The sequence below is a fragment of the Melopsittacus undulatus genome, chromosome 2 (genome assembly GCF_012275295.1).
Source record: "Melopsittacus undulatus isolate bMelUnd1 chromosome 2, bMelUnd1.mat.Z, whole genome shotgun sequence".
Taxonomy (NCBI): Eukaryota; Metazoa; Chordata; class Aves; order Psittaciformes; family Psittaculidae; genus Melopsittacus; species Melopsittacus undulatus.
In genome coordinates, this window is record NC_047528.1 from 62,055,092 (window position 1) to 62,080,777 (window position 25,686).

At 42.5% G+C, this 25,686-nt stretch overlaps 1 protein-coding gene across 1 annotated transcript in view; it reads left to right on the forward strand.

Moving 5' to 3' along the window:
- Positions 1 to 23,719: 23,719 nt before the first annotated feature.
- ST6GAL2 (ST6 beta-galactoside alpha-2,6-sialyltransferase 2) overlaps positions 23,720 to 25,686 on the forward strand; it is a 49,355-nt gene continuing 47,388 nt past the window's right edge. The window contains exon 1 of the mRNA XM_005151355.3: positions 23,720 to 23,814. Coding sequence (XP_005151412.3) covers positions 23,782 to 23,814 — 33 coding nt within the window. The 5' untranslated portion in view covers positions 23,720 to 23,781. The remainder of the gene's footprint in view (positions 23,815 to 25,686) is intronic.

Genomic DNA, 25,686 nt, shown 5'->3' on the forward strand with positions numbered 1-25,686 from the left:
AGAAGGACTTGGGGGTGTTGGTCAATGAGAAAATGAACATGAGCCAGCTTCAGTGTGCACTCACAGCCCAGAAAGCCAACCGTATCCTGGGCTGCATCAAAAGGAGCATGACCAGCAGGTCGAAGGAGGTGATTCTGCCCCTCTACTCTGCTCTCATGAGACCTCACTTGCAGTATTGTGTGCAGTTCTGGTGTTCTCAACATAAATAGGACATGGAACTGTAGAACTGTAGAACAAGTCCAGAGGAGGGCCACGAGGATGATCAGGGGACTGGAGCACCTCCTGTATGAAGACAGGCTGAGAAAGTTGGGGCTGTTCAGCCTGGAGAAGAGAAGGCTGCGTGGAGACCTCATAGCAGCCTTCCAGTATCTGAAGGGAGCCTACAGGGATGCTGGGGAGGGACTCTTCATTAGGGACTTCAGTGATAGGACAAGGGGCAATGCATTAAAATTTAAACAGCAGAGGTTTAGACTTGATATAAGGAAGAAATTCTTTACTGTGAGGGTGGTGAGGCACTGGAATGGGTTGCCCAGGGAGGTTGTGAATGCTCCATCCCTGGCAGTGTTCAAGGCCAGGTTGGACAAAGCCTTGGGTGACATGGTTTAGTGTGAGGTGTCCCTTCCCATGGCAGGGGGTTTGGAACAGGATGATCTTAAGGTCCTTTCCAACCCTAACCATTCTATGATTTTATGATTTAATATATAGAGTACCATAAATTGGTAACTACATTTTATAGACAAAAAAAAAAAATCCCAATTATTATCTTCTTTCAACTCTGTTGGAGAAAGTAACATGATGGAGTCTTGAATGCCTTCTGTCACCAAAGCTGCTCTGTTTCAATACAACCCAAGTGGAAAATGCCTCACAAAAGTACCTGCATCACCTCCATCTCTTGCAGCTCTGTGGTTCTGCCAGGGATGTGGAAAGACACAGCTGCTGCTACAGACTTGCCAATTCCTTATGTGATACCCAACAGCTGTTGGAAGCTGTGTGTTAAAATTCATGCTGGGATTTGAATTTCTATATAATCTTCCTCAGGAAGCGAAAGCTACAAAGCAATCGTTATGTCCCCTAACTCCAGCCTGTGCTCCTATATTAAGCAGGATTTCACTTTGCCTGAGAACATGCACTATGCTATACCATACCATTTTCTTTAATTCTTTTCCTGCACAAACCTACATTTTGACATGTGATCACTCCCTCTATCAGCCTGTTCCACAAGCATGTGCTTTCAGAAAGCACTCTGATTTATATCTTATGAAAAGATGCAAACCTTCAGGAACACATCTCAGTAATGTGTGCATACCTGGGAGGGCAGCAGCTTTCTGAGGACTGGCAGCATCCTTTATTCCCCCACCTCAGCGAAACAACCTGCAGAAGGCTTAGCTCCAACACCATCATTAAAGCTGATGGAGCTGACTTCAGGCTACTGCTCCATTTTACAAAAGCTGCTGAGGGCCCCACCACTGATTCCCCAGCTGGAGAGGTGAAAACCCAGAGACAAGGTGCAGAGAGGAGCAAACAGAGAAGCTGTAGGTAGGCTACTGCTCCTCCATCTAAGCACATCTCTACAAGAAAGGCTCCAACAGACTGCAGGAAATCCAGAAATGGGCCACAAAAAAAAATATTAAAGGACCTGAGGGATTCATTTCTAAGGAAGATTAAAAGAAATAAATATGCTTAACTCAGTATTGCTAACTGACTAAGGGGGAATTGGATAACTCAAGACGAGCACGTACAGGTGCAAAGAAACTGAGAAACCTTGTCTAAAATTACTTAAGGAACAGCTAGCAATAAAACAATGGCATTGATAAAGGAAATGTAGACAAAACTCTTGGAATATTTTTTTGTAATACTGATTGTAACCAAGCGATGGTTTACTGAATTCTAGGAGCTGATGGAAGTCCCCTTGGTTTGACCATTTAGTCTTTTTTAAAGACTGGACACAATCTCCAGTATTAACAGGGAATGGACAAGATGAATAACGACATAGGGAAAGATATGTGCCTTTTTTAAGAGGTAGGAACGCACCAGTAGGAGGAGGGTGCTCCTGTGTAACAGGTTCAATGAAGACTGCAAAGGCTCTCCCAGGCTATTTCAGCATATTCCACCAGCAACTGAGCAGTGTGACCCAGACAATGTGCTTACTTCCTCACTCCTCTCTCCCTGAGGCTTCGGCATCTGCCCTGATGTGTTATATTTCCTCCTTTTGCTACCTGAGAGAAGTCCCTTTGGCATGTTTTAGGAGTACCAGTAGGGGCCTACTATGCACTGGTTGACCCAGGTATGAACAGCCATGAGACAAAAAACTTTATGACTTGTTGGTCATACACCAGGAAGCTCCTTTATCCAAGCAGATTTCTGCTTCTGGGATTAATGCCAGTCTCAGCAGACCATATTTCAGACAGGAGCCATGTAGGAGGATGAATCCTATTCTGTCCAGCAGACACTTGGATCCTTTCTTACTTTATGTAACCCTGATGGAAGGACTATACTGGAAAGAGCTGGTGCAGAAAAAAGCAAAAATCGAAAAAGCATTTTCTTGTGGTGACAGAGTCCAAACTGCAATAAACAGAACTTGCTTTATCATTTTAGGGTATGTTACGTTACAAAATTACTAACTACAACTTCTTTCCTCAATGTCAACAACTGTTCAAGTTTGAGGATACAGACTGGGGACGTTCAGCACTGGTGAAAAGGAGCTGGGGGGGTCTAATGGGGAACAAATCAGACACAAGCCTGGAGTCTGCCCTTGCATTAAGCCATACAAGGGCTGCGTCAGGAAGACTACAGCAGCAGATCAAGGAATGTGATAATCCCACAGTATCTGGTGCTTGTTAGGCCACAACTGGAACACTGTGTCCTGGTTTGATCTCCCCAGTTCCAGGGTCACATTGAAAAACTGGAGAGAATCCAAGGAGAAGTCATGAAGACAATGAGAAGGTTGCAGAATTTGACATGAAGAAACTGAAGAAATTGGGTTTGCTCATCCTGGGAAAGGAAAGGATCCAGGGGGATGCAGTCACAGTCTTCCGATGACTGAAATGTGGTTACAGGGAAGATGGATGCATGCTCTTCACAAGGATGCACAAAGTGGCTTCAAGAGAAATTCTGCTGGATATAAGAAAAAAAGTTTTCACTGTGAGACAAACACTGGAGTAGGTTTTCTAGAGAAGTGGTAGAATTGCTAGAAAACATCAAGATTTGGCCTGACAGGACCCTGGGTAACCCAATAATCAGAGGTCCTGCTATAGCACGTGGCTGGACTAGAAGTGCCTTCCAGATGAGACTTGGCAAACTCACTTGAGTAATATAGCAAAATTAGATTACTTCTTTCATACACAGGTTACCTGAGCAAAGACCTTTGAAATATCATTTGTTCCTTTTTGAAAGACAGGTGGATTTCACTTTCCAAGATCCAAAGGAATAGCTCTCTAGCATGAGGTCTGGTCATGTTCATTTGAGTTCATCGTAGCTGGTTTATTTGCCCTGAAATGGAGACACATCTCCATGTGCATTTGGCTATAAAAGAGGTTTTAACATAAAGAGCACTTTTTCTATCCCAAATCAGGTTTAAAAAAATGTTACTTCAACCATTTGTTTGAAACAATAACCTAGGAAAATTATCCGAAAAACTTTCAGCGATGTATAAATTGAGATGTTTGTTTCCAGCTCTGACATACTGCTTTATTACATCTTTTTCAGGCATGTCTTCACCTTCTGCGTAGGAAAGGAAAACTTAATTTTGAAGCAACAATTTTCTATAGGTGATACCTGATGCTTCAGTGTGAACCAGGAGATTTGGCAAAGCTGTCCCTCTCCTGTGAACTTTTTAGGCATCAAATAATACCATTTTCCAATACTGGACCAAGATACTTTTCTGGAATATTTCAAAGCTACTGAACTATGGATACTGACTTAGAAGAGTAATCAGTAAAAGTTCAGGGTATGTTAGAAAGATACAACAGGTGTTTCCCTAAATGCTCGTGTGGAGCCCTAGCTGGCCAGGAACACTGTATCCCACATTTGAGCCTTCACTTATAAAGGAAAACTGTGCCCTTTCTAAATATAAAAATGCAAGTGGTGAAAGAGGCAATCTAAACACTCTGAGTTGAACACTAATGAAATTACCTAGCCTGAGAGGAAGAGAGTGGATGCTCCATCTTCCTCTGTCAAGCAGACATTTCTATGGGCTTTTAAATTCCATACCTAATGGTGATATGCATCTTTATAGAAGTGATATTTTTCCTCCTGAGCCAAGCATACTTATCAATCCATGACTTGCATTTCAAACATTTGAATGCTTTAAACCAAACCAATATGTTTTAGGGAGTTTCTGGATAAACAGGATCCATACTAGGCTCTTACTTATAAAGAAGTAGCCATATTAACTATGTAATCTTATTAGAGTGGACTTTTATATTTATAAATAAGGTGGAATTAAGTCAATGAGCTATAATAACTTGTAATTTAGTTGTAATATTCATAAAGTTCCATCCAGATGCTGAAAGCAAATCCCAGTACAAAAGATTAACAGTCCAAAATTCTGAATGCCCAAACATTGTCAGAGTCCTAAATGTAGCTGCTTAAACTGCCCTTCATGTAGAAAAACTGAAAGGGAAGGGAAGGGAAGGAAAAGGAAGGTCAAGGCAGGGCAAGGCAAGGCAAAGGCAAGGCAAAAGGAAAGGAAAGTAAAAGAAAGGAAAGCAAAGGAAAGGAAAGGACAAGAAAGGAAAGGAAAGAAAGGAAAATATCTATTGAAAATATTGAGAAATAAATTCTAATCTAGAAAATAACAGAAAAAAAACCCCACAATTTCCATAGGCTGATAAGAACACATGCATCATGGGGATTAGTGAGAAAATTGTCAGTGTACTGCCTTTGAGAGCTTTGCTGGATGCCATATCTTTGACTGTTCTATTTTCTTCTAGCTGGTGTCCCTGCCTGAGTTTCTCATGCAGCTAATTCCTGGACTAAATCAAAAGAAGAAAGCTTAATTTTAATGCCCTAGAGTCTCTGCAAGTGACTTTCGCACTGCAACAAACTTGGAACTATTTTAATATGGAAGAAAAGCAATTAACTTTGTCAGTATTTTTTTCACTTGCATGCTTGATATTATTTCAGCTGTGACTTTAAATGAGTTCTCTGCACCTCACTTTGCTTTCTACTTGATTTGCCAATGAAATCTGATCTCAGTCACATCACAAAGTCTTGTGGAGGAACTAATCTGAAGACAGATTTTACTCCTAGCTGAACCTGCTTAAGTCTGAAGGAATGTGATAGTCAGCCACTCTGATACTCACTTGGTCAATAAAGTGTAATCTCCTCTGAGGCTGCAGACAAATTGAATAATTTTGAGAAAAACTAGTTGGTTTCAACATAGTATCTGTGCATTAGAGCAAATCTATGTGCTTTGGGGCTCAGCAGTTTGTCACACTTTAATCAGGTAGGGTTCATTCAGTAATAAGCAGTGATGCCCTTTTACTGTTTGCATGGTGGGTACCTCATACTCCAAAACAGTCTATGGGCTTCTCCAGGACTAGCAAGTCTGTACTGTGTGTGTTGCGACTGGAGAGGCACCCCGGGCCCCTGAGAGTATTAATAAGGAGGAAATACAATTCCTTGCACATCCCAGACTTCAGAGTGTGTCTTCATCTCTGCTGCTGGCTGTCAGCGATGAAGATGGCTCTGTATCATGCCTCAGAAAAGCAGGGTGCCAGGACACAGCTGGAAGCCTCAAATCATTACAGTCAAAGATAATGAGACATTTCTAGCTCGGGCCTCTGGCACAGCCCAGTAGAAGGGTACCTGTGGTAACATCAATGGTAGACATGAAAAAATATCATACCCAGAGAAAATCACAATTGTGTTAAAAGGACATTTTTTCCCCCCCAGTGTTAAGTTTCTCCATCTGCCTTCTGTTTTCAGGGCCTCCCTTCTCTCAAGAGGCTCTTCCTGATTGTAGATGCTAAGACTATCTTCTTTTTGTGAAACTGGAAGTGAGGGGTGCTTGGAGAAAAGTGAAATTCCCCATATGCAGCTACAAATCGTGCTTTCTAAGTGCAGCCCCTGCCTCATGCTTACATTGCCCCAGCAGTCCAATGCCACCAGCTATTTACTGGCTGGCATAACTCTCCTACCAAAGCTCAACGTTGAGAGTCAGTGGCTGCCCTAGGGCTCTTCATTGTCTCTGTGTCTTTCCACCTGCAACACCCACTCTCTCCTCTTGATTTACAAAGTTCAGTTGTCTACCTCCACACTGCAGCCCTCCAGTTGCTGCATCTCTTCCACTGCTCATCCCCACTTGGGCAGCAGGCTCATAGCCTGATCCTGAGCCTTCCATGCCTCCTTGGTTTGGAGTGTCTTCCATTTGCTGAAATCTTTGGGCTCTCTTTCATGCAAATGCTGAATTGAATCCATGATTTTTCCATGAAAATCACGGCCACATTTCCTTTCCCAGATTTTGTTGCTTGGAAGAAAGACTATTAACTGACTGCCACAGCTCCCATTTCTTCATAACCCTCAGCCCAGAGCAGGAGGCAAACAACTGAACCCTTTACCACCCAATAGCTTTTTGTCTGCATTCATATAAAGTTTCAGTCCTGAGTTCATAATAGTCCACATGCATTATTTCTCTTAGTTAACTTTCTGTAAAGCATGTCTGTCAGTTACATACCTGTGAATACACTGCAGTTCTCAACTGAAAAAAGAAGTTGTGCACTGAAGTCTGTACTCCATCCTGCTTCTGTAGGAAGCATTTCCCTCATAATGGGTGAATAGCTTATTTATAATTAAACTAAGCAGAGCAACAGCCCTTAGTTTAGTCTATTGTCTGCCATCTTCCTCATCAAGCAGCGTCAAGATGAGGGCAGGCAATGGATCTATGGAAAAGGTGTTAAAGCATATCTTTGTCAAGTTCAAGCACTGCAAACATGCCTTGGGAGAGGAATGGGCTGTTTTAACTGAACAGACCTCCTGGAGTCAGAGGCACAGGAGGAAACACATGACCCTAGGTGGAGATTCTTTTCATGCAGTGGGCCACAGCCTTGTTTAAGCATTTGATCTCACCTAAAAGGGCTATGGAAGCATCCTAACAGCTGCAATGGTTGGAAAGGATGCCCTGAAGCTGGGCTTGCCTGTAAAGTTTCCCTTTATTTCTGTGCATCTATCTGGAAATGCAGCAAATCCATCACTGGTTTTTGGACCACCAAAGTCAAGAGTGTCTTCTCCTTAACCTTCACTTTTCCCTGATGATCATAATTATTTTAGGACAACTGGCAAGCTACAAGTGTCCATTTCCCAACGAAATAAGCCATAGAACAAGCTTGCCGGAATATTTTTGCAATTACCAGCACATCCCTTAAGATTTGGTGAGTAACTGAATTCTTCTACCCTAAACAGCAGGTACTATTTCAAATGCTGGTCATGCATCAGCTGAGAGCGATGTCCTCTAGGGACCAACATTAGCCAGTGCTTCTTGAGCATGCTGTGCAGAGATGGGGGAAGGAAAACTCCCACAAGTTTTTAACAAGAGCCAAGACGGAATATGATTTGCGAAGGCTGGAAGAACACCACTTCAAAGCAAACGCTAAGTAACCGATGCTCCCATCTAGTGGTGAAACTGTACTCAATGGCTTAGACAAGCCCGGCATCGACCTGGGCTTCCCAGGGGATATGCAGTTGGATGGACCATGCGACAGGACAGTGCCACCTCTGAAAACTTCTATAGGGCTTTGCAATCTGTGATAGACACCCATACACATTCAAAAGCTCAGGAGAAACTAATCATCTCAACTACAGCATTAGTAACCATAAATGAAAAGGTGCATCAAGACCAAAAGCTCTTTTAAGGCAAGGGAAACATGGAAAAGCATTCTCAAAATGTCTTCAGAAACTTTCAGTGAGACATAGGCACCCACATCGCCTTGGCTTTGGTTCCTAAAGCATGAAGGCCCCTTTCAAAATGTTATCCAAGTTAGTAATTAGCAACACATTACGATCTGTGTTGTCATTACATTGATTACCATGTAATTAATATGCTAACGTTTTCACCCATGGCTGAACATATAATTACTGTCCAGAAGAAAACGGATTATTTTTTTTAGTGTACATCTGAAAGCTTACAGTAAGAGGTGAACAATTACCATATGCTCCATTTGTGACATTACTGGGAGTCACCCCACAACACTACTGTAAATCACGATCTCAGACTGCGGTGTGCTCTGTTCTTCTTAATATGCTTATTTTCAGTTGTTATGCTTGAAAGCTGAGCAGCTCAGGAAGAAAACGGTGCTGTTCTTCTCACTGGATCTTTGTTTTAAAAGCACAGCTGCTGCCTACAGGATATATCCAGAAGCAAAGTTCATTAATGATGCTGAGGCAGTACTTTGTCATAAGAACGAGCTGTACAATTGGGAAACAACTTTAAAATATCATCTCTTATTAGCCTGCAATTGGCACTGTTTTGTTTTGACTTCACTACCCTTTTTTACTATATCTATCTATATACAGTAATGTGAATAGCAAAATAATCTGAACACTGGTCTCATCTGTGCACTTTCCAACAATACATTTCAGAGCACTTCACATTGCTATAATCCTCACTTTTCAGAGTCATAACTTCAGAGTGGCACTCCTCAGTTCAGTGCTATCCGTGATAGGGCTTAACATGAATCATAGAATCATAGAATAGTTAGGGTTGGAAAGGACCTTAAGATCATCCTGTTCCAACCCCCCTGCCATGGACAGGGACACCTCACACTAAACCATATCACCCAAGGCTTCATCCAGCCTGGCCTTGAACACTGCCAGGGGTGGAGCATTCACATCAAAAGACAGAAAACTCCTTGAGAGGACAGAGTATTCTGGAGTCCATGCTACTGTAGGTGAAGGACAGAAAGACAGCTCTTCTGACAAGCAGTAGGACTTCAAGCAATAGATAAAACTTGACTTGCATTTCACTGAAGGTCACAATTGAGAAGAAGCTACAGATCTATTTGTTAGCCTGAGCAGGAAGAAGTGGGAGCAACATGGATAGTGCCTGGCTAGATATCAGCTGAATATCTAAACTGTTCTCTCCAAAAAGCTAATCCAGTATTGGCACACCATTAATGACCCGGTACAAGATCCAAAGTGAACCCACAGAATGGCTTATGACAAGTTTGTTAGTGAAGGTTCCTGTGTTTATTGATAGGGATGAAATTAATCCAATACTAGACAATCTTTAAAAATGAATTCAGGCTGACTGAAATTAAGAAAAAAGCACTGCTAAAACTACTGGGATAATGCAAATGCCACTTAAATCCATTTCCAGTCAAAACATAGCTGTCAGTGTGTGCATCTTATGTGGAGGTTATACACCCGTAAATAAAGGGAAAGCCTGTGGCAAAGGAATGAGAACCCACAAACCCAGTGGGTGGCTGTCAGAAGAAGTTATGCTGCCTGAGTAAAAGAAAAGTCACTCTGCAAAATGAGAGCAATGCAAATGAATGTCCAAGTAGCAAAGAAACCAGAGACACTGCCTGTGTGGAGGAGAAAGTTAAGGAGGAAAGTGAAGACTGCATCAGAGTTAATGCCACCTTGTTGGTAAGAGACCAGGTATCACTCACTGGTAGATTATCAATAGGGTGAAGATTATCAATAGGGTGAAGTGCCACTGCAGAGCCCAAGAAAAATTCCAGTGCACCAGCCAAACTAATGCTTGCAAAAAGCAGTCACAGCTCTCAAACCTTGCACAGATGTCAAACAGAGATGTGTCAACAAAGGACAGACTGCTAATCATCGTATTAAACATGTCCATAAGCACACTGCATGCACAAACACATATGGACCCAGTAATCAGGTTGCATAAAACTGCCATTGCTGTATTAAAAACCTGAGAACATTAGGCTGCTGGGGTGCAACATGATGCAAAACTGCATTATGCTCCAGACACCTAAGAAAGGAAGAAGTGCATCATCAGAGTAAAATATTTCCATCCTGTTATTTCAGTTTATAATACTGTTTACAACTACTATTGCATGCTCAACTTATAAGATACTAGGGAAGGCAATTTATCTTGCCAGCTTTTTACCTCCCCTTTCAGAAGTCTTGGTAACATTAAGATCTGTTGAAGTTTGGGTTTCGACAGGATGCTGGCAGCAATCCACCTTCATCAAAATGAAGTAACTAATAAAATTTCAGATGGATGCATCCAAGCAACTTGTGGCTCTGTTATTGCAGGTAGGGCAATGAGTGGTTTATGTATGCAGCTCTTCCACCTCTACAGTAATAACCTACGCACAGATTGAAAAAGAGATGTATTCAATCGTGTTCAGCTGTGAGGGTTTCCATCAATATGTGTGTGGGAGAAAAGTGATTGTGGAATCTCATCCTACATTACCCATGTGGGTGATATTGCAAAACCATCTGAAAACCCAAATCTGTCAATATTTTTATTCCTTTTTGAATAATGTGGCTTCTCATTAAACATTGGGGCTCTAAAATGAATACTTTAAGCAAATGTTAATTGTATATTAATTTATGTTATTATAATTATTTTATCACCATTAGGAGGAAAGGTGAGTATGTAAGCAATCCAGACAAGGGGTGCTGCAATAAACATATTTTTATTAATTTCAGCACAAAATTGGCATTTCTGGTTACAGAGAATCATCAATAAATAAAGTGACCTTGAAACCACCAGTTGTGTGAGGCATTGACAAGAGGGAAGACATGATGAAAACAACAGAGCATTTGACTGTTTATTTTTGCGTCCCCTGCATTCCCCTGTCAAAGGATGAAGAAGAGAAAAACATAGCATCTGTGCTAGGGAAATGTCTATGAGCATTAATTAATTATAATGCTAGTCCTCTGTGTGCTGGATGTGTTGTCACTCTCTCACAAACATTTTACTCGTTCCACTATCATCAATTCAATTATTTGAGATGCTTCACGGCAGGTGTATATGATGTGTTCTTTCAAAAGCTTCTTTGTGATGAAATATTCTCTGTGGCTTAATGTGCATTCCCTTATGCCACAAACTGTTAAAAGCCCAGTCACATCCCCACTTCAAAAATCCTTTGGTAACATTCAAGCTGACAATACAGCAAAAGTCTGCCACAATGACAAGAAAATTTGTGACTTATCTATTGAGGCCAAGCAAACCACTCAAAAGTATACCACAGCCTAAGTGGGCTGAAGTCTACCCTTGCCTCATCCTCTGGCTTTAGCATGGAAAGCGTAAGGTATGGGTGGGAGCACCTGGAAAGGAGCAGAGCAGTGTGACTTGGAGCCTCCTCTGTAGGCAGTATGGCAGTGGGAGAGAGCACACACTTGGCACAGGTTGGCAGGCTATGAGACAGCATCATTGACTGGCTTATAGCAGCCTGCTGAACCTGATGACAAACAGCTACCACTAAGATCATTAAGGAGGACATTGCACCATTCTTGAGGTCCTATTTTACCCAATAGAAAAAACTCTCTATCCTTTCAGGGTCTTCTATGGTCCAGGTAAGATCTTTAGCTCTTGAATAGATTTCCTTGTGCCTTTGTCCTACTGCAGTCAACATATGTCTTAAAGCAATGGCTCAGCAGACACCAAAACCAACCATAAATAGCCATATATTGTCAATCCACAACTACTGGTATTGCAACTCCATCCTTGGTACTTGGATGCAAGTGTTTTATTTGCAAAAATAAAAATACTCCCCATAACTAGAGTAAAAAAAACAAACATGTTGGCACATTGGGTGTATGTTTTGTGTTTAGACACCAGGTTTTACAGCTGGCTTCAACAAAGGCAGGTGGCAATACACAGTACTGGGAAATGGAGCCCCCTTCATTTGTTTCAGACTCATGCCTCATTAAAATTTTACATTTTCCCATCCACTGCTAGAGACCAATATGCTCCCATTGTACAACAGGATGAGAGCACTGTAAATGAGAAACCTGGCTACAATAATCAGGAAGCCCCTTGCCAAAGGTTGCTCTATTTATCCACACTGCAATGTATAAGCTTTACAGATGTGGAATATAATTAATGGGGAATATTACCTGTCTGCGTTTTTAAAACTGTTGTTTCAAGATGATGTCACATACAGGCAATATTCCCTGGCCAAATTATACTCCCAGGGCAGCAGGGAGGTAAGAAATTTAGGGCTATTTGCTACACAAGCCCAGATCCCATTGCTTTATTTTGCAATAGAAATGATGTACAAGTAGGCAAGCTTGTGCTCAGTCCCTTGTCTTATTTGCAGTTCTTTTGTACTCTTATTTTCATATATTATTGGGCAGTCAGACCAAAAACATGTTGTTGTTATAGCCATGTACAATATGTTCTTTCTGCTTTGTGAATGTTTACTTTATAAGGCTGTTTGTCAGAAAGACAGGGGACAAATAGGTGAAGCTTATTTTATATAGCTAAAACTAAATTCAGACCTGATAGAAGCACAAAAAAGTGGTGCTGCAATTCTTCCTGTTAGGTGTTTCATCCTGCTTGTCAGTTTGATCCCCTGCTCCATAGAAAATAATAGCAAATTCCCACTCATCCCAAGGTTAGAGATCAAGGCTTGACTCCAAAACATCAGCGGAACAGCTCTCTGGTGAGTAGTGGCATTTCTGATTCTCAAACCCTTCATGAGGATGGTGTACTGCAAGAGATTTTACTTTTTAAAGAGTTGCTGGCTTGTTTCATATTTAATAAACTTATGCAATCATAAAGTTCCTGCTGCTAAAGGGTTAGCCCATGTATGATATACATCCCCACATATACCCATCAGGATGCTCCATTATGACGCAGGTATATTTACAACTACTGCCATCCCATTTGACACTCACTAGGCTTCTCTGTATGTATTCCAAAAGGATTTATGTCTTTCTACATTATTTAAATCTCAGTGTGTTCCCGCATCATCTCTGGAGCCAGATGCTTCAAGGCCAGGTTGGACAGAGCCTTGGGTGACATGGTTTAGTGTGAGGTGTCCCTGCCCATGGCAGGGGGGTTGGAACTAGGTGATCTTAAGGTCCTTTCCAACCCTAACTATTCTATGATTCTACTTGGGCATAGTTCTTTGGTCTTACAAATGCACCTTAGTCATACACGGGTGCACGACTTCGTTCATACCAAGACCTCCCATAGTCCCAGAACTTAGAGTCATCCTTATCCCAAACTGTACTGTAGTTTTCCTTTGGTTTTATGACTTATTCTTCTGGGACCAGGTGACAGAACAAGAAGACATTGCTGGGAGCTGAAGAAAACACTCTTTGTTTTAGCAAATGCAAGAAATGCTAGTCTAAATGGAATAGGACAATAAACTCACATTCACCATGCTCTTGTCTTACAAATCTGAAGCCTTTTTTATTTTTAGATCAAAGCCTTGCCTTGCTGTGCCTTGTCTTGCTTTGCCTTGCCTTGTCCTGCCTTACCTTGCCTTCCCTTGTCCTCCCTTCCCTTCTAGCCAGTCTTTCAGCTCTCAGTTCCAGGGGTTTTTCCTCTTTCTGTAAATGGTTTGTGAACGATCCCAGCCTTAGTAACACTTCCCACTGACTAGACCTGTTCAGACTCTCATAACAGACTCAAATAACTGTCCTGTTATTTAAAGTATATCAGTTATTAGCCCAATAGGATTTCCATATAATGGAGAAACACAGATGTTCAACAGTTCCCCCTTGTTAGGTGTGTGCCACTGCTCCTTTACTCTTTCTCTGGTGGGCAGATGGGACAAATGTTCCAAGGGTTGCAATTTGATATAGATATGTATTCATAGCCCCTGATTAGAAACAGAATAAACTTTATATGGAGGCCCCAAACCATTGCTTGTTGCAAATTTCCCAGATGTTAAGTTTCAAATGTTTTCATGACGCAGGGAAAAAGGGCACTTTCCCTGCAGTCAGAGGAACTCAAAGCTTTCCAATTATGGTCACACACTCAATCTTATTAGCAGAAAATTTAATTTGCCTTAATCAGACTGAGGTGGGTAGAGCGCGAAATTAACCTGACTTTCATTTTGCATCATACGGTAAACCAATGTGGTGAAATCACTGTAGAAATTGGAGCTGTGAATGATGGATGAGATGAAAAAAAAACCACCCAACAAAACCAACCAGAGAATAAACAGTGTTGTGTAATCATCACTGTACTAAAAGGGACACAATATTCAATTCACTTGTTTGGAGAAACGCTTTATTTCCCTGGCAAATCAAAGGGCACGTTCCCCTTAGTTGCACCCATATTGTGCCACTTGAAGCTGAGAACAGAGTTCAGACCCAAATATTTGTCTTCAGCACCCCCTCTATTCTAAGAGCTATATATGCTCGGTCAATCTTGCCAACAATTTTTCAAACTCTTATTTTGCCAGAGAATTACAATTTAATGAAATTAGAAACACATCAGTTTCAATGAAATCTCCACTCACAGTTCAAGACTTGTTCAAAATCCAGAGGGAAAAAGAAGCATTTACTAGAGGTAAGCCAGAAGCCATGGAGTGGACAATTGGGAAATGAGTTTCAAGTGTCTGCTCCAAGCGAGGAAGAGTAAGAACTTACACCTGGAACCTTTCACATCTCAGAGAAGTACGGTGATCACTAGTTCTTGTTGGAAGGGTGCTTTCCCTTGAACTTATTCAAAGGGCTTCTGTTTCACTTCAATGAAGAGCCAAGTCTTGACATTTTCTTTTTATTTTCTTGTCTTTTATTAAAACAGAACACTATTTTCCACACAAGGCTAACATTAATTCCCTTTTTCAATTCTCTGCCACCTTTTCTGTGTGGCTAAAATAAATGTTTGGGAGATATAAGCTGCCCTTTATACTGGAACCACAACTGCCTCCACCTGAGCTATTTCCTTATAAATAACAGGAAAAATAAAACAATGCTTCTCAAACATTGGCATCCAACTTTTTCAATCAGATTTTAACACTTTTTCCCACCCCTTGTCACAAGCAGAGATATTTCTGTCTCAGAGCAAACTGCAAATTTGAGAAGGGTACTGGCACAGCAAGAAAGCTGCAAAAAAGATTGGAAGATAAAAGGGACAGGTTTGGAGCAGGGGATAAAAAGAGAAAGTCATCCATTTCCTTCTATAAGAGCATAGGAAAGTGAAAAACTGTCAAACTTGTTTCTGTGCAGCAAGACCTGGGTGATTGGGCAACTTCAGCTGGGGCAGGAGTATTGGGAAAAGGGGTATGTGCTTACAGCTGTAGTCAAAGGTGCCCAAATGCCACCTGTCTCCCGACAACAGGAAAATCCTTTTCCTGTTCCTACCCAGTGCTAGATACAGGAACAGAATGTTCCCTGCACAACATGGTCTTAAATTGGGGTTTTTGTGGGTTTTTTTGTTTTGTTTTTTTTTAGGGAAAAAGTAATTTTTATCACCAAGTGAGAAATGCTGCTTACTGTTTACTATCTTTAAACTGCAAAATGTGCTGGAAAATAAAGACTTTAATTTAAGTTGTCTTTTCGATGCCTGTTTCTTGCACAAAAGTGACACCATTTCAAAACACAGTTTTTCTTATATGCCTCTGTTTACGTTCCCATTTATTTCATGTAATAGCTTCTCTTTAACCAACTCCAGCAACATATTTAAGATCTTTGCAGATGCAACTGCAACACATTCAAGACCCTTGCAAAATAGAATAAAGCTGTATGGTATCTTCTGTAACTCCAAAAAGGTGAGGAACACAAAATCAACAAGCCTAAAAGTTGTTTTCTCAGATTAATGTCAGAACTCCTGCCTTTATTATTAAACAAACCAGGTAACGTGTAATGTTTGCACTGTAAAGTTCTGATCTGAAAATACCAAAGCAAGATAGGAACAGGTTTTGCCAACTCTTCCTGTTAACAGTGGAAGGTAAAATTTCTCATCTCACTTTGTGACACTGATTAGCTAAAACCCCCATACTTTAATTTTGGTTTTAACTGTCTTGAAAAAATTGATTTCCATATTCAAAGTATCATACATAGCATGTATGTATGCAAATAGCCATTAAACCACAACATTGTTCATATTTCTTTATTCTTCCTAAGGCATTTGGAAAGTATGCATGATGAGAACAGCTTTGCTTCACTGATTTATCTACACTCCCCTGAAGCAGAGATCGAGTCGGGGGGGTTAGGCTATGTACAGCAGAAAGTGAGGCAGCATTTCCCAGTCCAGCTACAAAGCTACCTGAAAACACTGTACTACTGATAACTAGCTCTGGAGCAATGAATAACCACCAATCAAGATACTCTTAGGGAAGCTTCCCTTCATTTTAAATCAAGAAAATTATGATGCATTTTCAAAGTATAAAGAAATTCCTGTCAGAAAGCTAACTTTTTTTCAGTGGTTCTTAATCAGGTGAAACAGTTTATGTGACTTCTGCAAAGACTCAATCCTGCTTCAGGCTACTAATCTTGCTCTAAATGATGCCCGATTCAGGAGCCATTTCTCTGCTTGAGAGAACATTTCACATTGCCCTTGAACAGCAAGGGCCTGTGTTAGTGCCCAGATGATGCTAGGAGGAACACTTGGGGTGGGAGCAGGCACTGAGGATTAATTTTTGAGAGCTTTTCAGTCAAATGGTATCGGGGGGCTTTGGGGGTTTGTTTGGGTTTTTTTGACCTTTCAGTTACACCCAATAAACACTTACTCTACAGAGGTGGCAGCTGGCCATGGTGATCAAGACAGCCTGAAGGCTCTTCTACCTCCCTTCACGTGCACGGGCTCTAAATCACAGAATCAAATACCCATAGAATGGTTTCGTCTGGAAAATATCTTAAAGATTGTCTAGTTTCAACCCCCCTGCCATGGGCAGGGACACCTTCCACTAGACCAGATTGTCTCAAGCCTCATCCAACCTGGCCTTGAACACTGCCAGGGATGGGGCAAACACAACTCCTCTGGGCAACCTGTGCCAGTGTTTCACCACTCTCACAGAAAATAACTAAATAACTTCTTCCTAATATCTAATTGAAATCTATCCTCTTCCAGTTTAAAGCCATTCCCTCTTGTGCTGTCACTCCATGCCCTCGTAAAAAGTCCCTCTCCAGATTTCTTGTAGCCCTTTTAGGTACTGGAAGTCTGCTACAAGTTTCCCCTGGAGCCTTCTCCTCTCCAACCTGAACAACCCCAACTATCTCAGCCTGTTCATAGCAGAGGTCAACATTCCCAGTGGTCAGCTGGAGGTCAGACAAGGGGAAGCCCTGGCAAAACAGCAGAATCCCCTCCTTGTCCATGCAAGTGCACAACTTGCCATGGTGCCACATGCTGCCTGGCCTGAAGGGATTAATTCTGGCCTTGCATGCTGCCCTGGCCTCTCTGCACAGGTTGGGCTGCTTCTGAGCAGGCATGTACTGCAGCAGGCAGGCTAGGCAGGAAGGGCTATCCGCCTGCAAGGGTTTCAGGGATTAAAAATGTATTTGCTCCCCTGCTGATAACTGTACATTGAGAAAACTGTCATTCCAAAACCAGTTTTTTTTTTCTCCATACTCCTGTGTTGATGATTCAGCAGATGTGGCAGTTCTTATTTTCTTCTTTGAAAACTTGCTACATAAAAATGTGTTTATTTCAGTTAACCTTTTCACCCAAAGAGCCAACCTACTGCAGCTCATCAATAATGCCTCTATAAATCAACCACATACAGTGCAGGCAGAGATTAATTCTAAGTAACTCTGTGTACAAAATTTGCTCAAAACCACACGTCTCTCTAGAAGTTTATTTACATGAACAGAATATCCAGGTTTTGGATTCCAGTCAAGTTTGGCACTGACTTATTTTTAATAAAAATTGCCTAAAAGCTGCAAATTACTTTAGAACACTGGACTTCCATTGAAAGGAAGTTCACAAGGAGTCAAGGCACATAGCACCCAATGAGTGCTGATAACAGTAATAAATAATGGGGTGAAAGAGACAGGAACTGTCAGAGCTTCAGCAGAAAAGTGGATGAGACCATTGTTTGAATACATCAAAGGAGCCAGCCTTTGGGAACGTTTTACTGCCTATGTCCTTAGGATGCTACAGTCTTTTGCTTGTGAAGGCTTTGCAATGTCATTAATGTGAAGGACAGAGATTTACAATGCTTGCGACTTTAACTGTGTGACTGCCTATAATGTTTGTGCAGTGCCACAAAAGCACTGGCTGGAGGACGTCAACAGAGGTCGGAGGGAGGGAGCACCACATGGACAGAAGGGAGCTCCTTGCCCTGCTCACATTGAAGTCCCCATCCTGTTACTCATTTATTTTACAGGTGCAACTGAAGTTATCTTTCTCAAAGCTCAGGCAATAATGTAGCAACTGGCAGAAAATCCAAGCTGAAGATAGCTCAGGCTTTGTCTTTTCACTTCAGCTCTTTACTGTTTCTCAGGAATCTGGCTCCTTGACAAGAAGTCACAGAGGTGATATGCATGTGCAAGCAAGTAAACGGACGGGTGATTCTGAGGTGACTGAAAGTCCATGTGGATATGGGAGTCCATGCAGACATGGGAGTCCATGCTTCCTTCCTAAGAAACAGAAAATAAGAGGGAGAGTAAAGCGAAGAATAGGCTGTGACTCTGCTTACTGCCTTCCGCATCTAAGCCAGCACTGAAGGATAAGAATCATATATTAATACAGGTCACGTCAGTAAATTAGCACTTTACCTCAAGAGCAGAAAAAAAAAACAGAAAAAGTCCCCTCTTGTCTTTGAGGAGCTGCTTCAGAGATATCGCAACTCATGCTTTGTGACAGGCTCTGTATTCACATCCATTGCCTTTCCTACGGCGTCTTACCAAGACTTAATGAACACGTCTACAACAGGGCTGGCATTTCAGAGGCATGTGCAACAGGATACACATTTCTTCTAGAGAGGACCTATGTCATGCTGGCAAACATCCTCCCCTTCCTTTTTTTCCCATTTGTCCTGTGGAAACAAAAGGAGTCCTTAGAAAAACCTTGTACACACACCAGTACCTGTCAGCCAGGATGCAATAAGCCCTGTGAGCCCAGCCAAATGTACATACACATCTGAAACTAAACCACCTCACCACGAGTCAGGAAGGATTTCATCAGGATGTTTCTGAAAAGCAAAGAAACAGCTTGCGTTGGAGGGAAGGCAATTCTGCCAATCACCTGCCACGAGACAATGCAAGAAAAAGAAACCAGGACACTCTCTCTCCTAAGGGAGAGCTTGTAATTGAGGTCTGTAGGCTCTGATCCTAAATCCACATCCACATCTGAACAACTGCAATTCCAGAACACATCTGAAGTGCTCAGGAGCCCACAACAGTATCTCCAGCTTATTAAAAAACCTACTTGACTATTAGAAACAAAAGGCAGGTCAGCACTAACAAGAAACATGGCATGCGATGACTGCAGATCCCTCTGGGTGCAGCAGGAGGGGAATGCCTGACCAGAAGAGCCTTAGCCAGAGGCAGAGCTGCTTGAAGAGCTAGGAGTTTCACCACCTCAGAGACTGGTGAAAGGAACAGGCCTGCAGTGTACTCCTTCCTTCCCTGCCCCAAACAGGGAAGGCATGCACCCCCGAGCTGTCAGAGGGTTTGCAGAAAGGGAGCAGTAACTCACCTAATGTATCCCCTCGAGGGCTAATGACAGAAAACTGTCCTGGGGGATCATGAGAAGTGGGAGATGAACAACCTGTGTGCACCCAGTGCTTACTCACTAATGTAACCTTAAAAGCACATCTCTTGTTCAAAACCAGAAGAGTTCTGAAATAAAATTGATTGCAGTTACTTGGATGAAACTCAGCTTTGGTAAAGTCAATGGAAAAAAAAAAAAAAACAACCCTTTCCATCAGTGGAGCCACATTAGCCAAGGATGTATTTTGAAAAAGTTGAATGAGTTTGTGCTTGGGCTTTAAGGATCTTCGTGTATTGTATCCTGCCACCTTAAATGATGACTACAAAGATCTGTTGTAAAACTTTTTCCAGAAGAGGTGAAAGCTTTCAGAGTGTCACCATTTTTAATATACCATGACTCTTGCTCATAGTAAATTATGTTATTTATCCTCTTTATTTATATGCACTGCTCTAACACTGTAACAAAACAAAGTGATAGATGCATCTGTACTGGTCGTCAAACTCAATAACAAGGCAACAGCAACTGTGTGTAACTTTACCCTACTGTTACCAATTTATATAAAAGACAAATCCTTCAAGCTGTGAACCTGTGAAAGTAAATTCTTTACCATTCCAGACTTGCCAGCAATTACTCTCCTCTGATCTCAAACCCCTCCCCAGGCTGCTCTGACACCATGGGGCCTGATGCTGAACTTACTGACCTTAAACCAATTCACTCTCCTGTTTTCCAGGAAAGCTGTTCTTTATTACACCATTGAAATTGAAGACAGAATCAGGCCATTGGTCAGAAATATAGGATGCTGAGCTTTTCCATTTTGGAGTTCAGTCTAAGCCAAATGCAGAATGTCAAAGGCAGAAGCAAACCAATTGGATTGCAGACTAACTCCACCTGCCTTCTGCAGATAAATTTGACATTTAGATGTGTAGGGACTACTCCCACTGCAGTCAATAAAAATTGTGTTCAACCAGCAGTACTTGTCACCAACCTAACTGCCTATTCTGGAAGTCTTTTGCTGAAAGAGAAGGAAATCTTTGGGTGACAAGCTCTCCTGATACTGTGTTTAAACTACCCCAGATTCCCATGCAGGATATCTTAGTGCCATCACCTCCTTGCAACATTCAGTTAATTTATGCTATTCATTTACATTGTATTCTGAACTGAAACTCTATTTCACTGGTATATTAAAAATGAGCCTACTAAAGAACAGCACAGTCTAAAATTGTAACAGATGGAGAAGTCTGTAGAGTTTTACAAATTTAGAATCCTATTTTTAAAATAATTAAATAAATTAAATGATTGAGTAAGCACTATCTACTTTTCACTTTGTTTTATTAAAACACATGCTTATGGTTTATTGTATGAGCCAGCACATCATTTTATAGACAGATGCAGCGAGCCTGGGAAAAAAAAATACTGGGAAAATATCCATCCCTTAATTGCTAATTATGTTTGTAAATTCAGATTTTTGAATGAATGCTATACAGGGCTATCCCTCTAGCAGCAGCGTGCCCATAGAACCAATCTGCAGATATATCTACGTCACAGTCCTTTTCAATGGGTTTTTTACTGCCTTTATTACATGCATGTAAGACAACCCATTTTCATCACACCATATCATATTGATGAATGAGGGTTTTTATATTTTGGAAGAAATTAGCTCTGGGTTTGAAATGTTTTTCACCATGTCCTAGGTTGAGGGAGAAAAAAACAAAAACAACACATCACAAAAAAAAAACAAAACAAAAAAAAAAAAACAAAACCCAAACCCAACACTTTTTTATTCATCAATTGCTTTGCAATTCATGAAACTTCTCAGTAAAATAGCATAAGTAAGTGGCTGAACTTCACTGGCATTTACAATCCTTATTTGCTTTTGGCATGGAGTGTTATTTCAACAATCATTTTTTAAACTGTTAACCTGTTCTTGACTGTATTTTGTCTTTCACCCCTTTGTGATGTTACTTCTTCATTTAACGAAGTGCATCTTGTTTTACTTTAGTACTAACTCGTTTGATTCCAACGCTAGTTCTCAAGCTTTGAAGGCGTGCCTTTTGCAGGCATGGTGTTCCGTTCATCTCCCACCTTACAAATATGGGCATGAAGAAACTACCTCCTCTGATGCATTTACACAGATGCTTATCTTAGAGCATAGATTCAGCACAATAAAGGGTATCCATCATTGTGTTGATTATTTATAAGTGAAGACTTACTTGGACTATTTGCAAAGTAAACCACTACTCAATCTGAACAAAGACACAAAATATGCTTTAAGGTATTTTTAGCTGTTCAGCAAGCAGGGAAAGGATAGCGAGGACTGCACTGCACCGCTGGATAGCCACTGAAAGTACCACTGGAAGTGCGGTGAGGGTCCAACGGCAGGAGGGAGCACTCGCCGTGGCTCCTTCAGCATCTCTTTGATCTCCCCTCTCCTTTGTGCTCCCTGATCTGCAGCACTGGTTTTCTACCCGCTCTGCGAGTGAGTTAATGTGTTTCTTCTCAGGAGACCTTTAAGCTTAAAATATTTTCTTAATTAACGGAGCCTAATCTTAAAGAGACAAAGCTGGCTGCGCCGTTTCCACGCCGCATGGGTGCCAGAGCCCCACCACCCCGGCTCACAGAAGGGGCTGGGGCTGGACCATGCCTTCAACTTTCCTCATCGGACACAGGGAGACCTCCTTTGCCTGGACAGCCCCACTGGGATCTCGGTGCTGGAGCTCGGCAGCTGCCGAGATGCCAGAGCCCCGAGGCGCTTTCCGTGCTCGGCAAGCCGGCGGAGGCAGGCAAGCCGACCGCCGGGCCGGCCCCCGCCTGTTCACCTCCCACCCTTTCCTGCCTCCCGCTCTCAACTCTTAACAGCGCAGCCCCGCGAAGGTGCAGCGCAGCCACCATATCAGTGCAGCGAGGCGCCCCCATCCTCTGTCCTACCCCGTCCCCGACCAGCTCGGGGAGGATGCGACGCTGCCCCCAGCCTCTGCCCGTGCGGAGAAAGAAGGTGCAGCGCTACCCCCAGCGCCGGGGCAGCCCCTCTCTCCGCAGCGCCCGCCCCTCCGTGAACAATGAGCCGGGACGGCGCGGCACGGCCCCGGGGCAGCCCCCGCCGTGCCCCAAGCCAGCCCAAGGCATCCTTCCGCCCCACCACCGTAGCGCCCAGCTCCGCCCGCCCGGTAACGGGGCGGAGGCGCCCCCATCCCGGGAGGGGCCGGGCGGTGGCTCCCGGTTGGGGGGGGCGGCTCCCGGGGGGCGGTGCCGTGCCGTGCCGCGCCGCTGCGAGCCGCCCGTGTCACCTCCAGGCGCTGGTGCCGCCGCCGCTGCGATCCGGAGGGATCCGGGGTGCCGCCCGCCCCCGGCGGCTGCCCGCGCCCTGCGCTTTGTGCGAGCGGCGGCCAGCAGCATGCGGGGGGAGAGGCACCGCGTGGGGAGCGGCGAGGCGGAGCGCCCGCGCCGCCCCGGCTGCTGCACCTCGGGGGGCAGGCCCCCCAGAGAGCCCTGAGCGCCCCGCGGTACGTAGGGGCACCCCCGCGAGGAAGGCGCTGTGGTTTATTTTGGGGGTGAGAGAGGGGGTGTTAAAGGGGGCGGGTTTGTGCAGCGTTTGCAGGGAGGAAAACCCTATACGTGAAGCCATATGGATTCTCAGCGGCATAGCTTAGTGGCTTCTTGGCTTAACAGTTTTCGGTCGGGGAGTGTGTGTAGGGTGTGTTTTTAGTAGGGTTCGCCGGCTCAAGAGAGCTTGAATAGATGTGTTTAGAGAAGCAGCGCTTTCCAGGAATTTAAATGAGACCTTTTTTTTGTGGTTGCTTTTCAAGGCTATTCTATTAGTTCTATATTTGCTTTTGCAGATTGCGCTTATAAATAGTCGTGCTAGCATGTAAAGATCGATGTTCTCAAAGGAAGAAAAAGAAAGGTCTGTGAGAATTTACCTTTAATAAGCAGTGTGGATCACTTTTGTGGTCTCTGATGTGTTTCCTCGGGAACATGAGCATCTCTAATACTCAGCTACCATTTGTAGTTGGTTTTGTCATGGCAGTGTGTTTCACTTGGCACTAGAAGAAATTCTGAGTAGGTTACTCGTTCAACTAATTTAGTTGTTAACTGTTGGAGTAAGATTTAGCCATTTCTTCATGCGGATGGAAATGTGAAGTGGTAGGCAGGAGGCAGCAGCAGCCAACCTCAAGGTTAAGGTTTTTGCTCCTTTTTCAATCTGATTTTCCTTTTTCAGTCTTGTGAACTTGCTGAACTTTAACCCTTTTGCAATGAAACTTTACAGGCGTGGTGTCTGCATCCAGGTAATTTTCATACATGTATGCGTTTATATGTCGTTTCTTGTTTGGAAAACTTATGCAAAAGTAATTCAGCTGGTTTTGATAGTGTGGGGTTTTTGGATTAGGGAAAGAATGACCGCACTTTTTCCATTTAAAGATGAAACTCATGCAGGTTTTTTTTTAGCAGGGGGTTTTATTACTATTTTAAATTTGAGGTGGAGTTTGGAGGTATCCTTCCTTTATATGTGCTTTCCGACTAAAGCGCTGTTTGACTGGAAATCCTGCGGTGGTTGCATGCTGTGTTTGTGGGTGTCTTGCAAAGACCAAAAGCTGCGCTACTGGGAAAAGATGTGCTATTTTCTTCTTTTCTGAATGAGAAGCTGTGACAAAGGGTCTGGAGGTGAGGTCCTGCCTGTGTGTTCAGACCCCAAGATACTCGCACTAATTTCTGCAGCTGACAACAAAGGGGCGTCTTGGCAGACACCTCTGCTGAAGCAGGCAGGGCTCCCCTTTCCATTTGCTGTGGAAGCACTGGATTTGAGATCTTGTAAGTGCAGACTTTGAACTGTCTGTAGGCAGAAATCTTCTGTGATGGAGTTTAGGACCTCCACAACTCCTGATGTGGAAGTCAGAGAGCTCCTTTACTTTCTTCTATAGTTCATCTGGGGGATGAGGACAGGATTTCCCAGCATTGTCCACACTGCATTCAGAGTTGGAGGATGTATACAGAATGTTAGAGATTTGTTGCAAAGTTGCAGACCTCTTCATCTATGTTTTGTGATGTATTTTCTATTGAGGAAAGGAAAAGAAAGGCCAAACAATAGCAAAGGTGTTACAAAAACTTTACAAAAGGAGCTTAAGGGGGTGTTAGTATTGCATATGTAAATGTCCAAGTGGAAAGACGTTATGGATAAAGTTATATGTTCACTTTATCTCTGTCTTTCTTTGAAATATGCAAAATGATTGTTATACATCCTCTTAAACAGAGCTGTGTGTAAATAAAATCTGGAGGTACCATTTCCTGACTTAAAATTACAAAAGCAAAATAGAAAATAATTGTAATCCTGTAGAATTTAATATTTTTTTCTGTTTCAGATTACTGAAATGAGATAAACCAGCATCCTGTTGATAGCATCCTAATGCTTGCATTGTGAATTGATGTGGTGTATGTTAGTTACTGTGTATTCTAGTGGAGTGTGCTGGATTTTATATAAGTTATTGGAATGCTACTGGGCCATCAGAAATTGTATGCAAATCTGTCTGCAGTAATCTTCAGTTTGTGTTTTGGGATTCTCTGTATTTTCTATGGTATTGACTAGTGGTCCACGAAGAATTACTTGGGCAAATGGTGTTGGCTCGTTTTCAATGTATTTAACTACTAACGACATTAAAAGAAGCCAACATATATTAAATACCTCTCTAATATTAATTATCTTGATGAGAAATGGCTGCAAATACTATTAAAATTGCAGATATATACATATGCTCTGTGATCAGTGTGAAGGCAAACCCAGGGAACAGGGTCAATGGGGAATCTGTTGATCTATGAAGGTCTATTGAGATGCTGTTGCTGCTGCAAAAAAATGAGATGCCCCCGTGACACCATAACTTTGGAACAAAGATGTAGGGACTTTGTTCAAGGAATGGAAAATCTGGCTTTGCTGCTGCTTTCGTAGTGCAAAAATCATTTTTGTCAAATGAGGCTGCTGACTTCCCTCAGAGTAAAGGTTTACAACCCTTAAATAGCTCTTCCTGACACTAAGCAGTATCCCTTTCATGTGGCTGATGTGTGTTAGAAAGGCTGACAAGTAGCATTGGTACTGATGAATGAAAAGAAATTTACAGCATCAGATACTTTCTTTAAATTATTTCCCATTGTTGTTAGTTATTACCAAG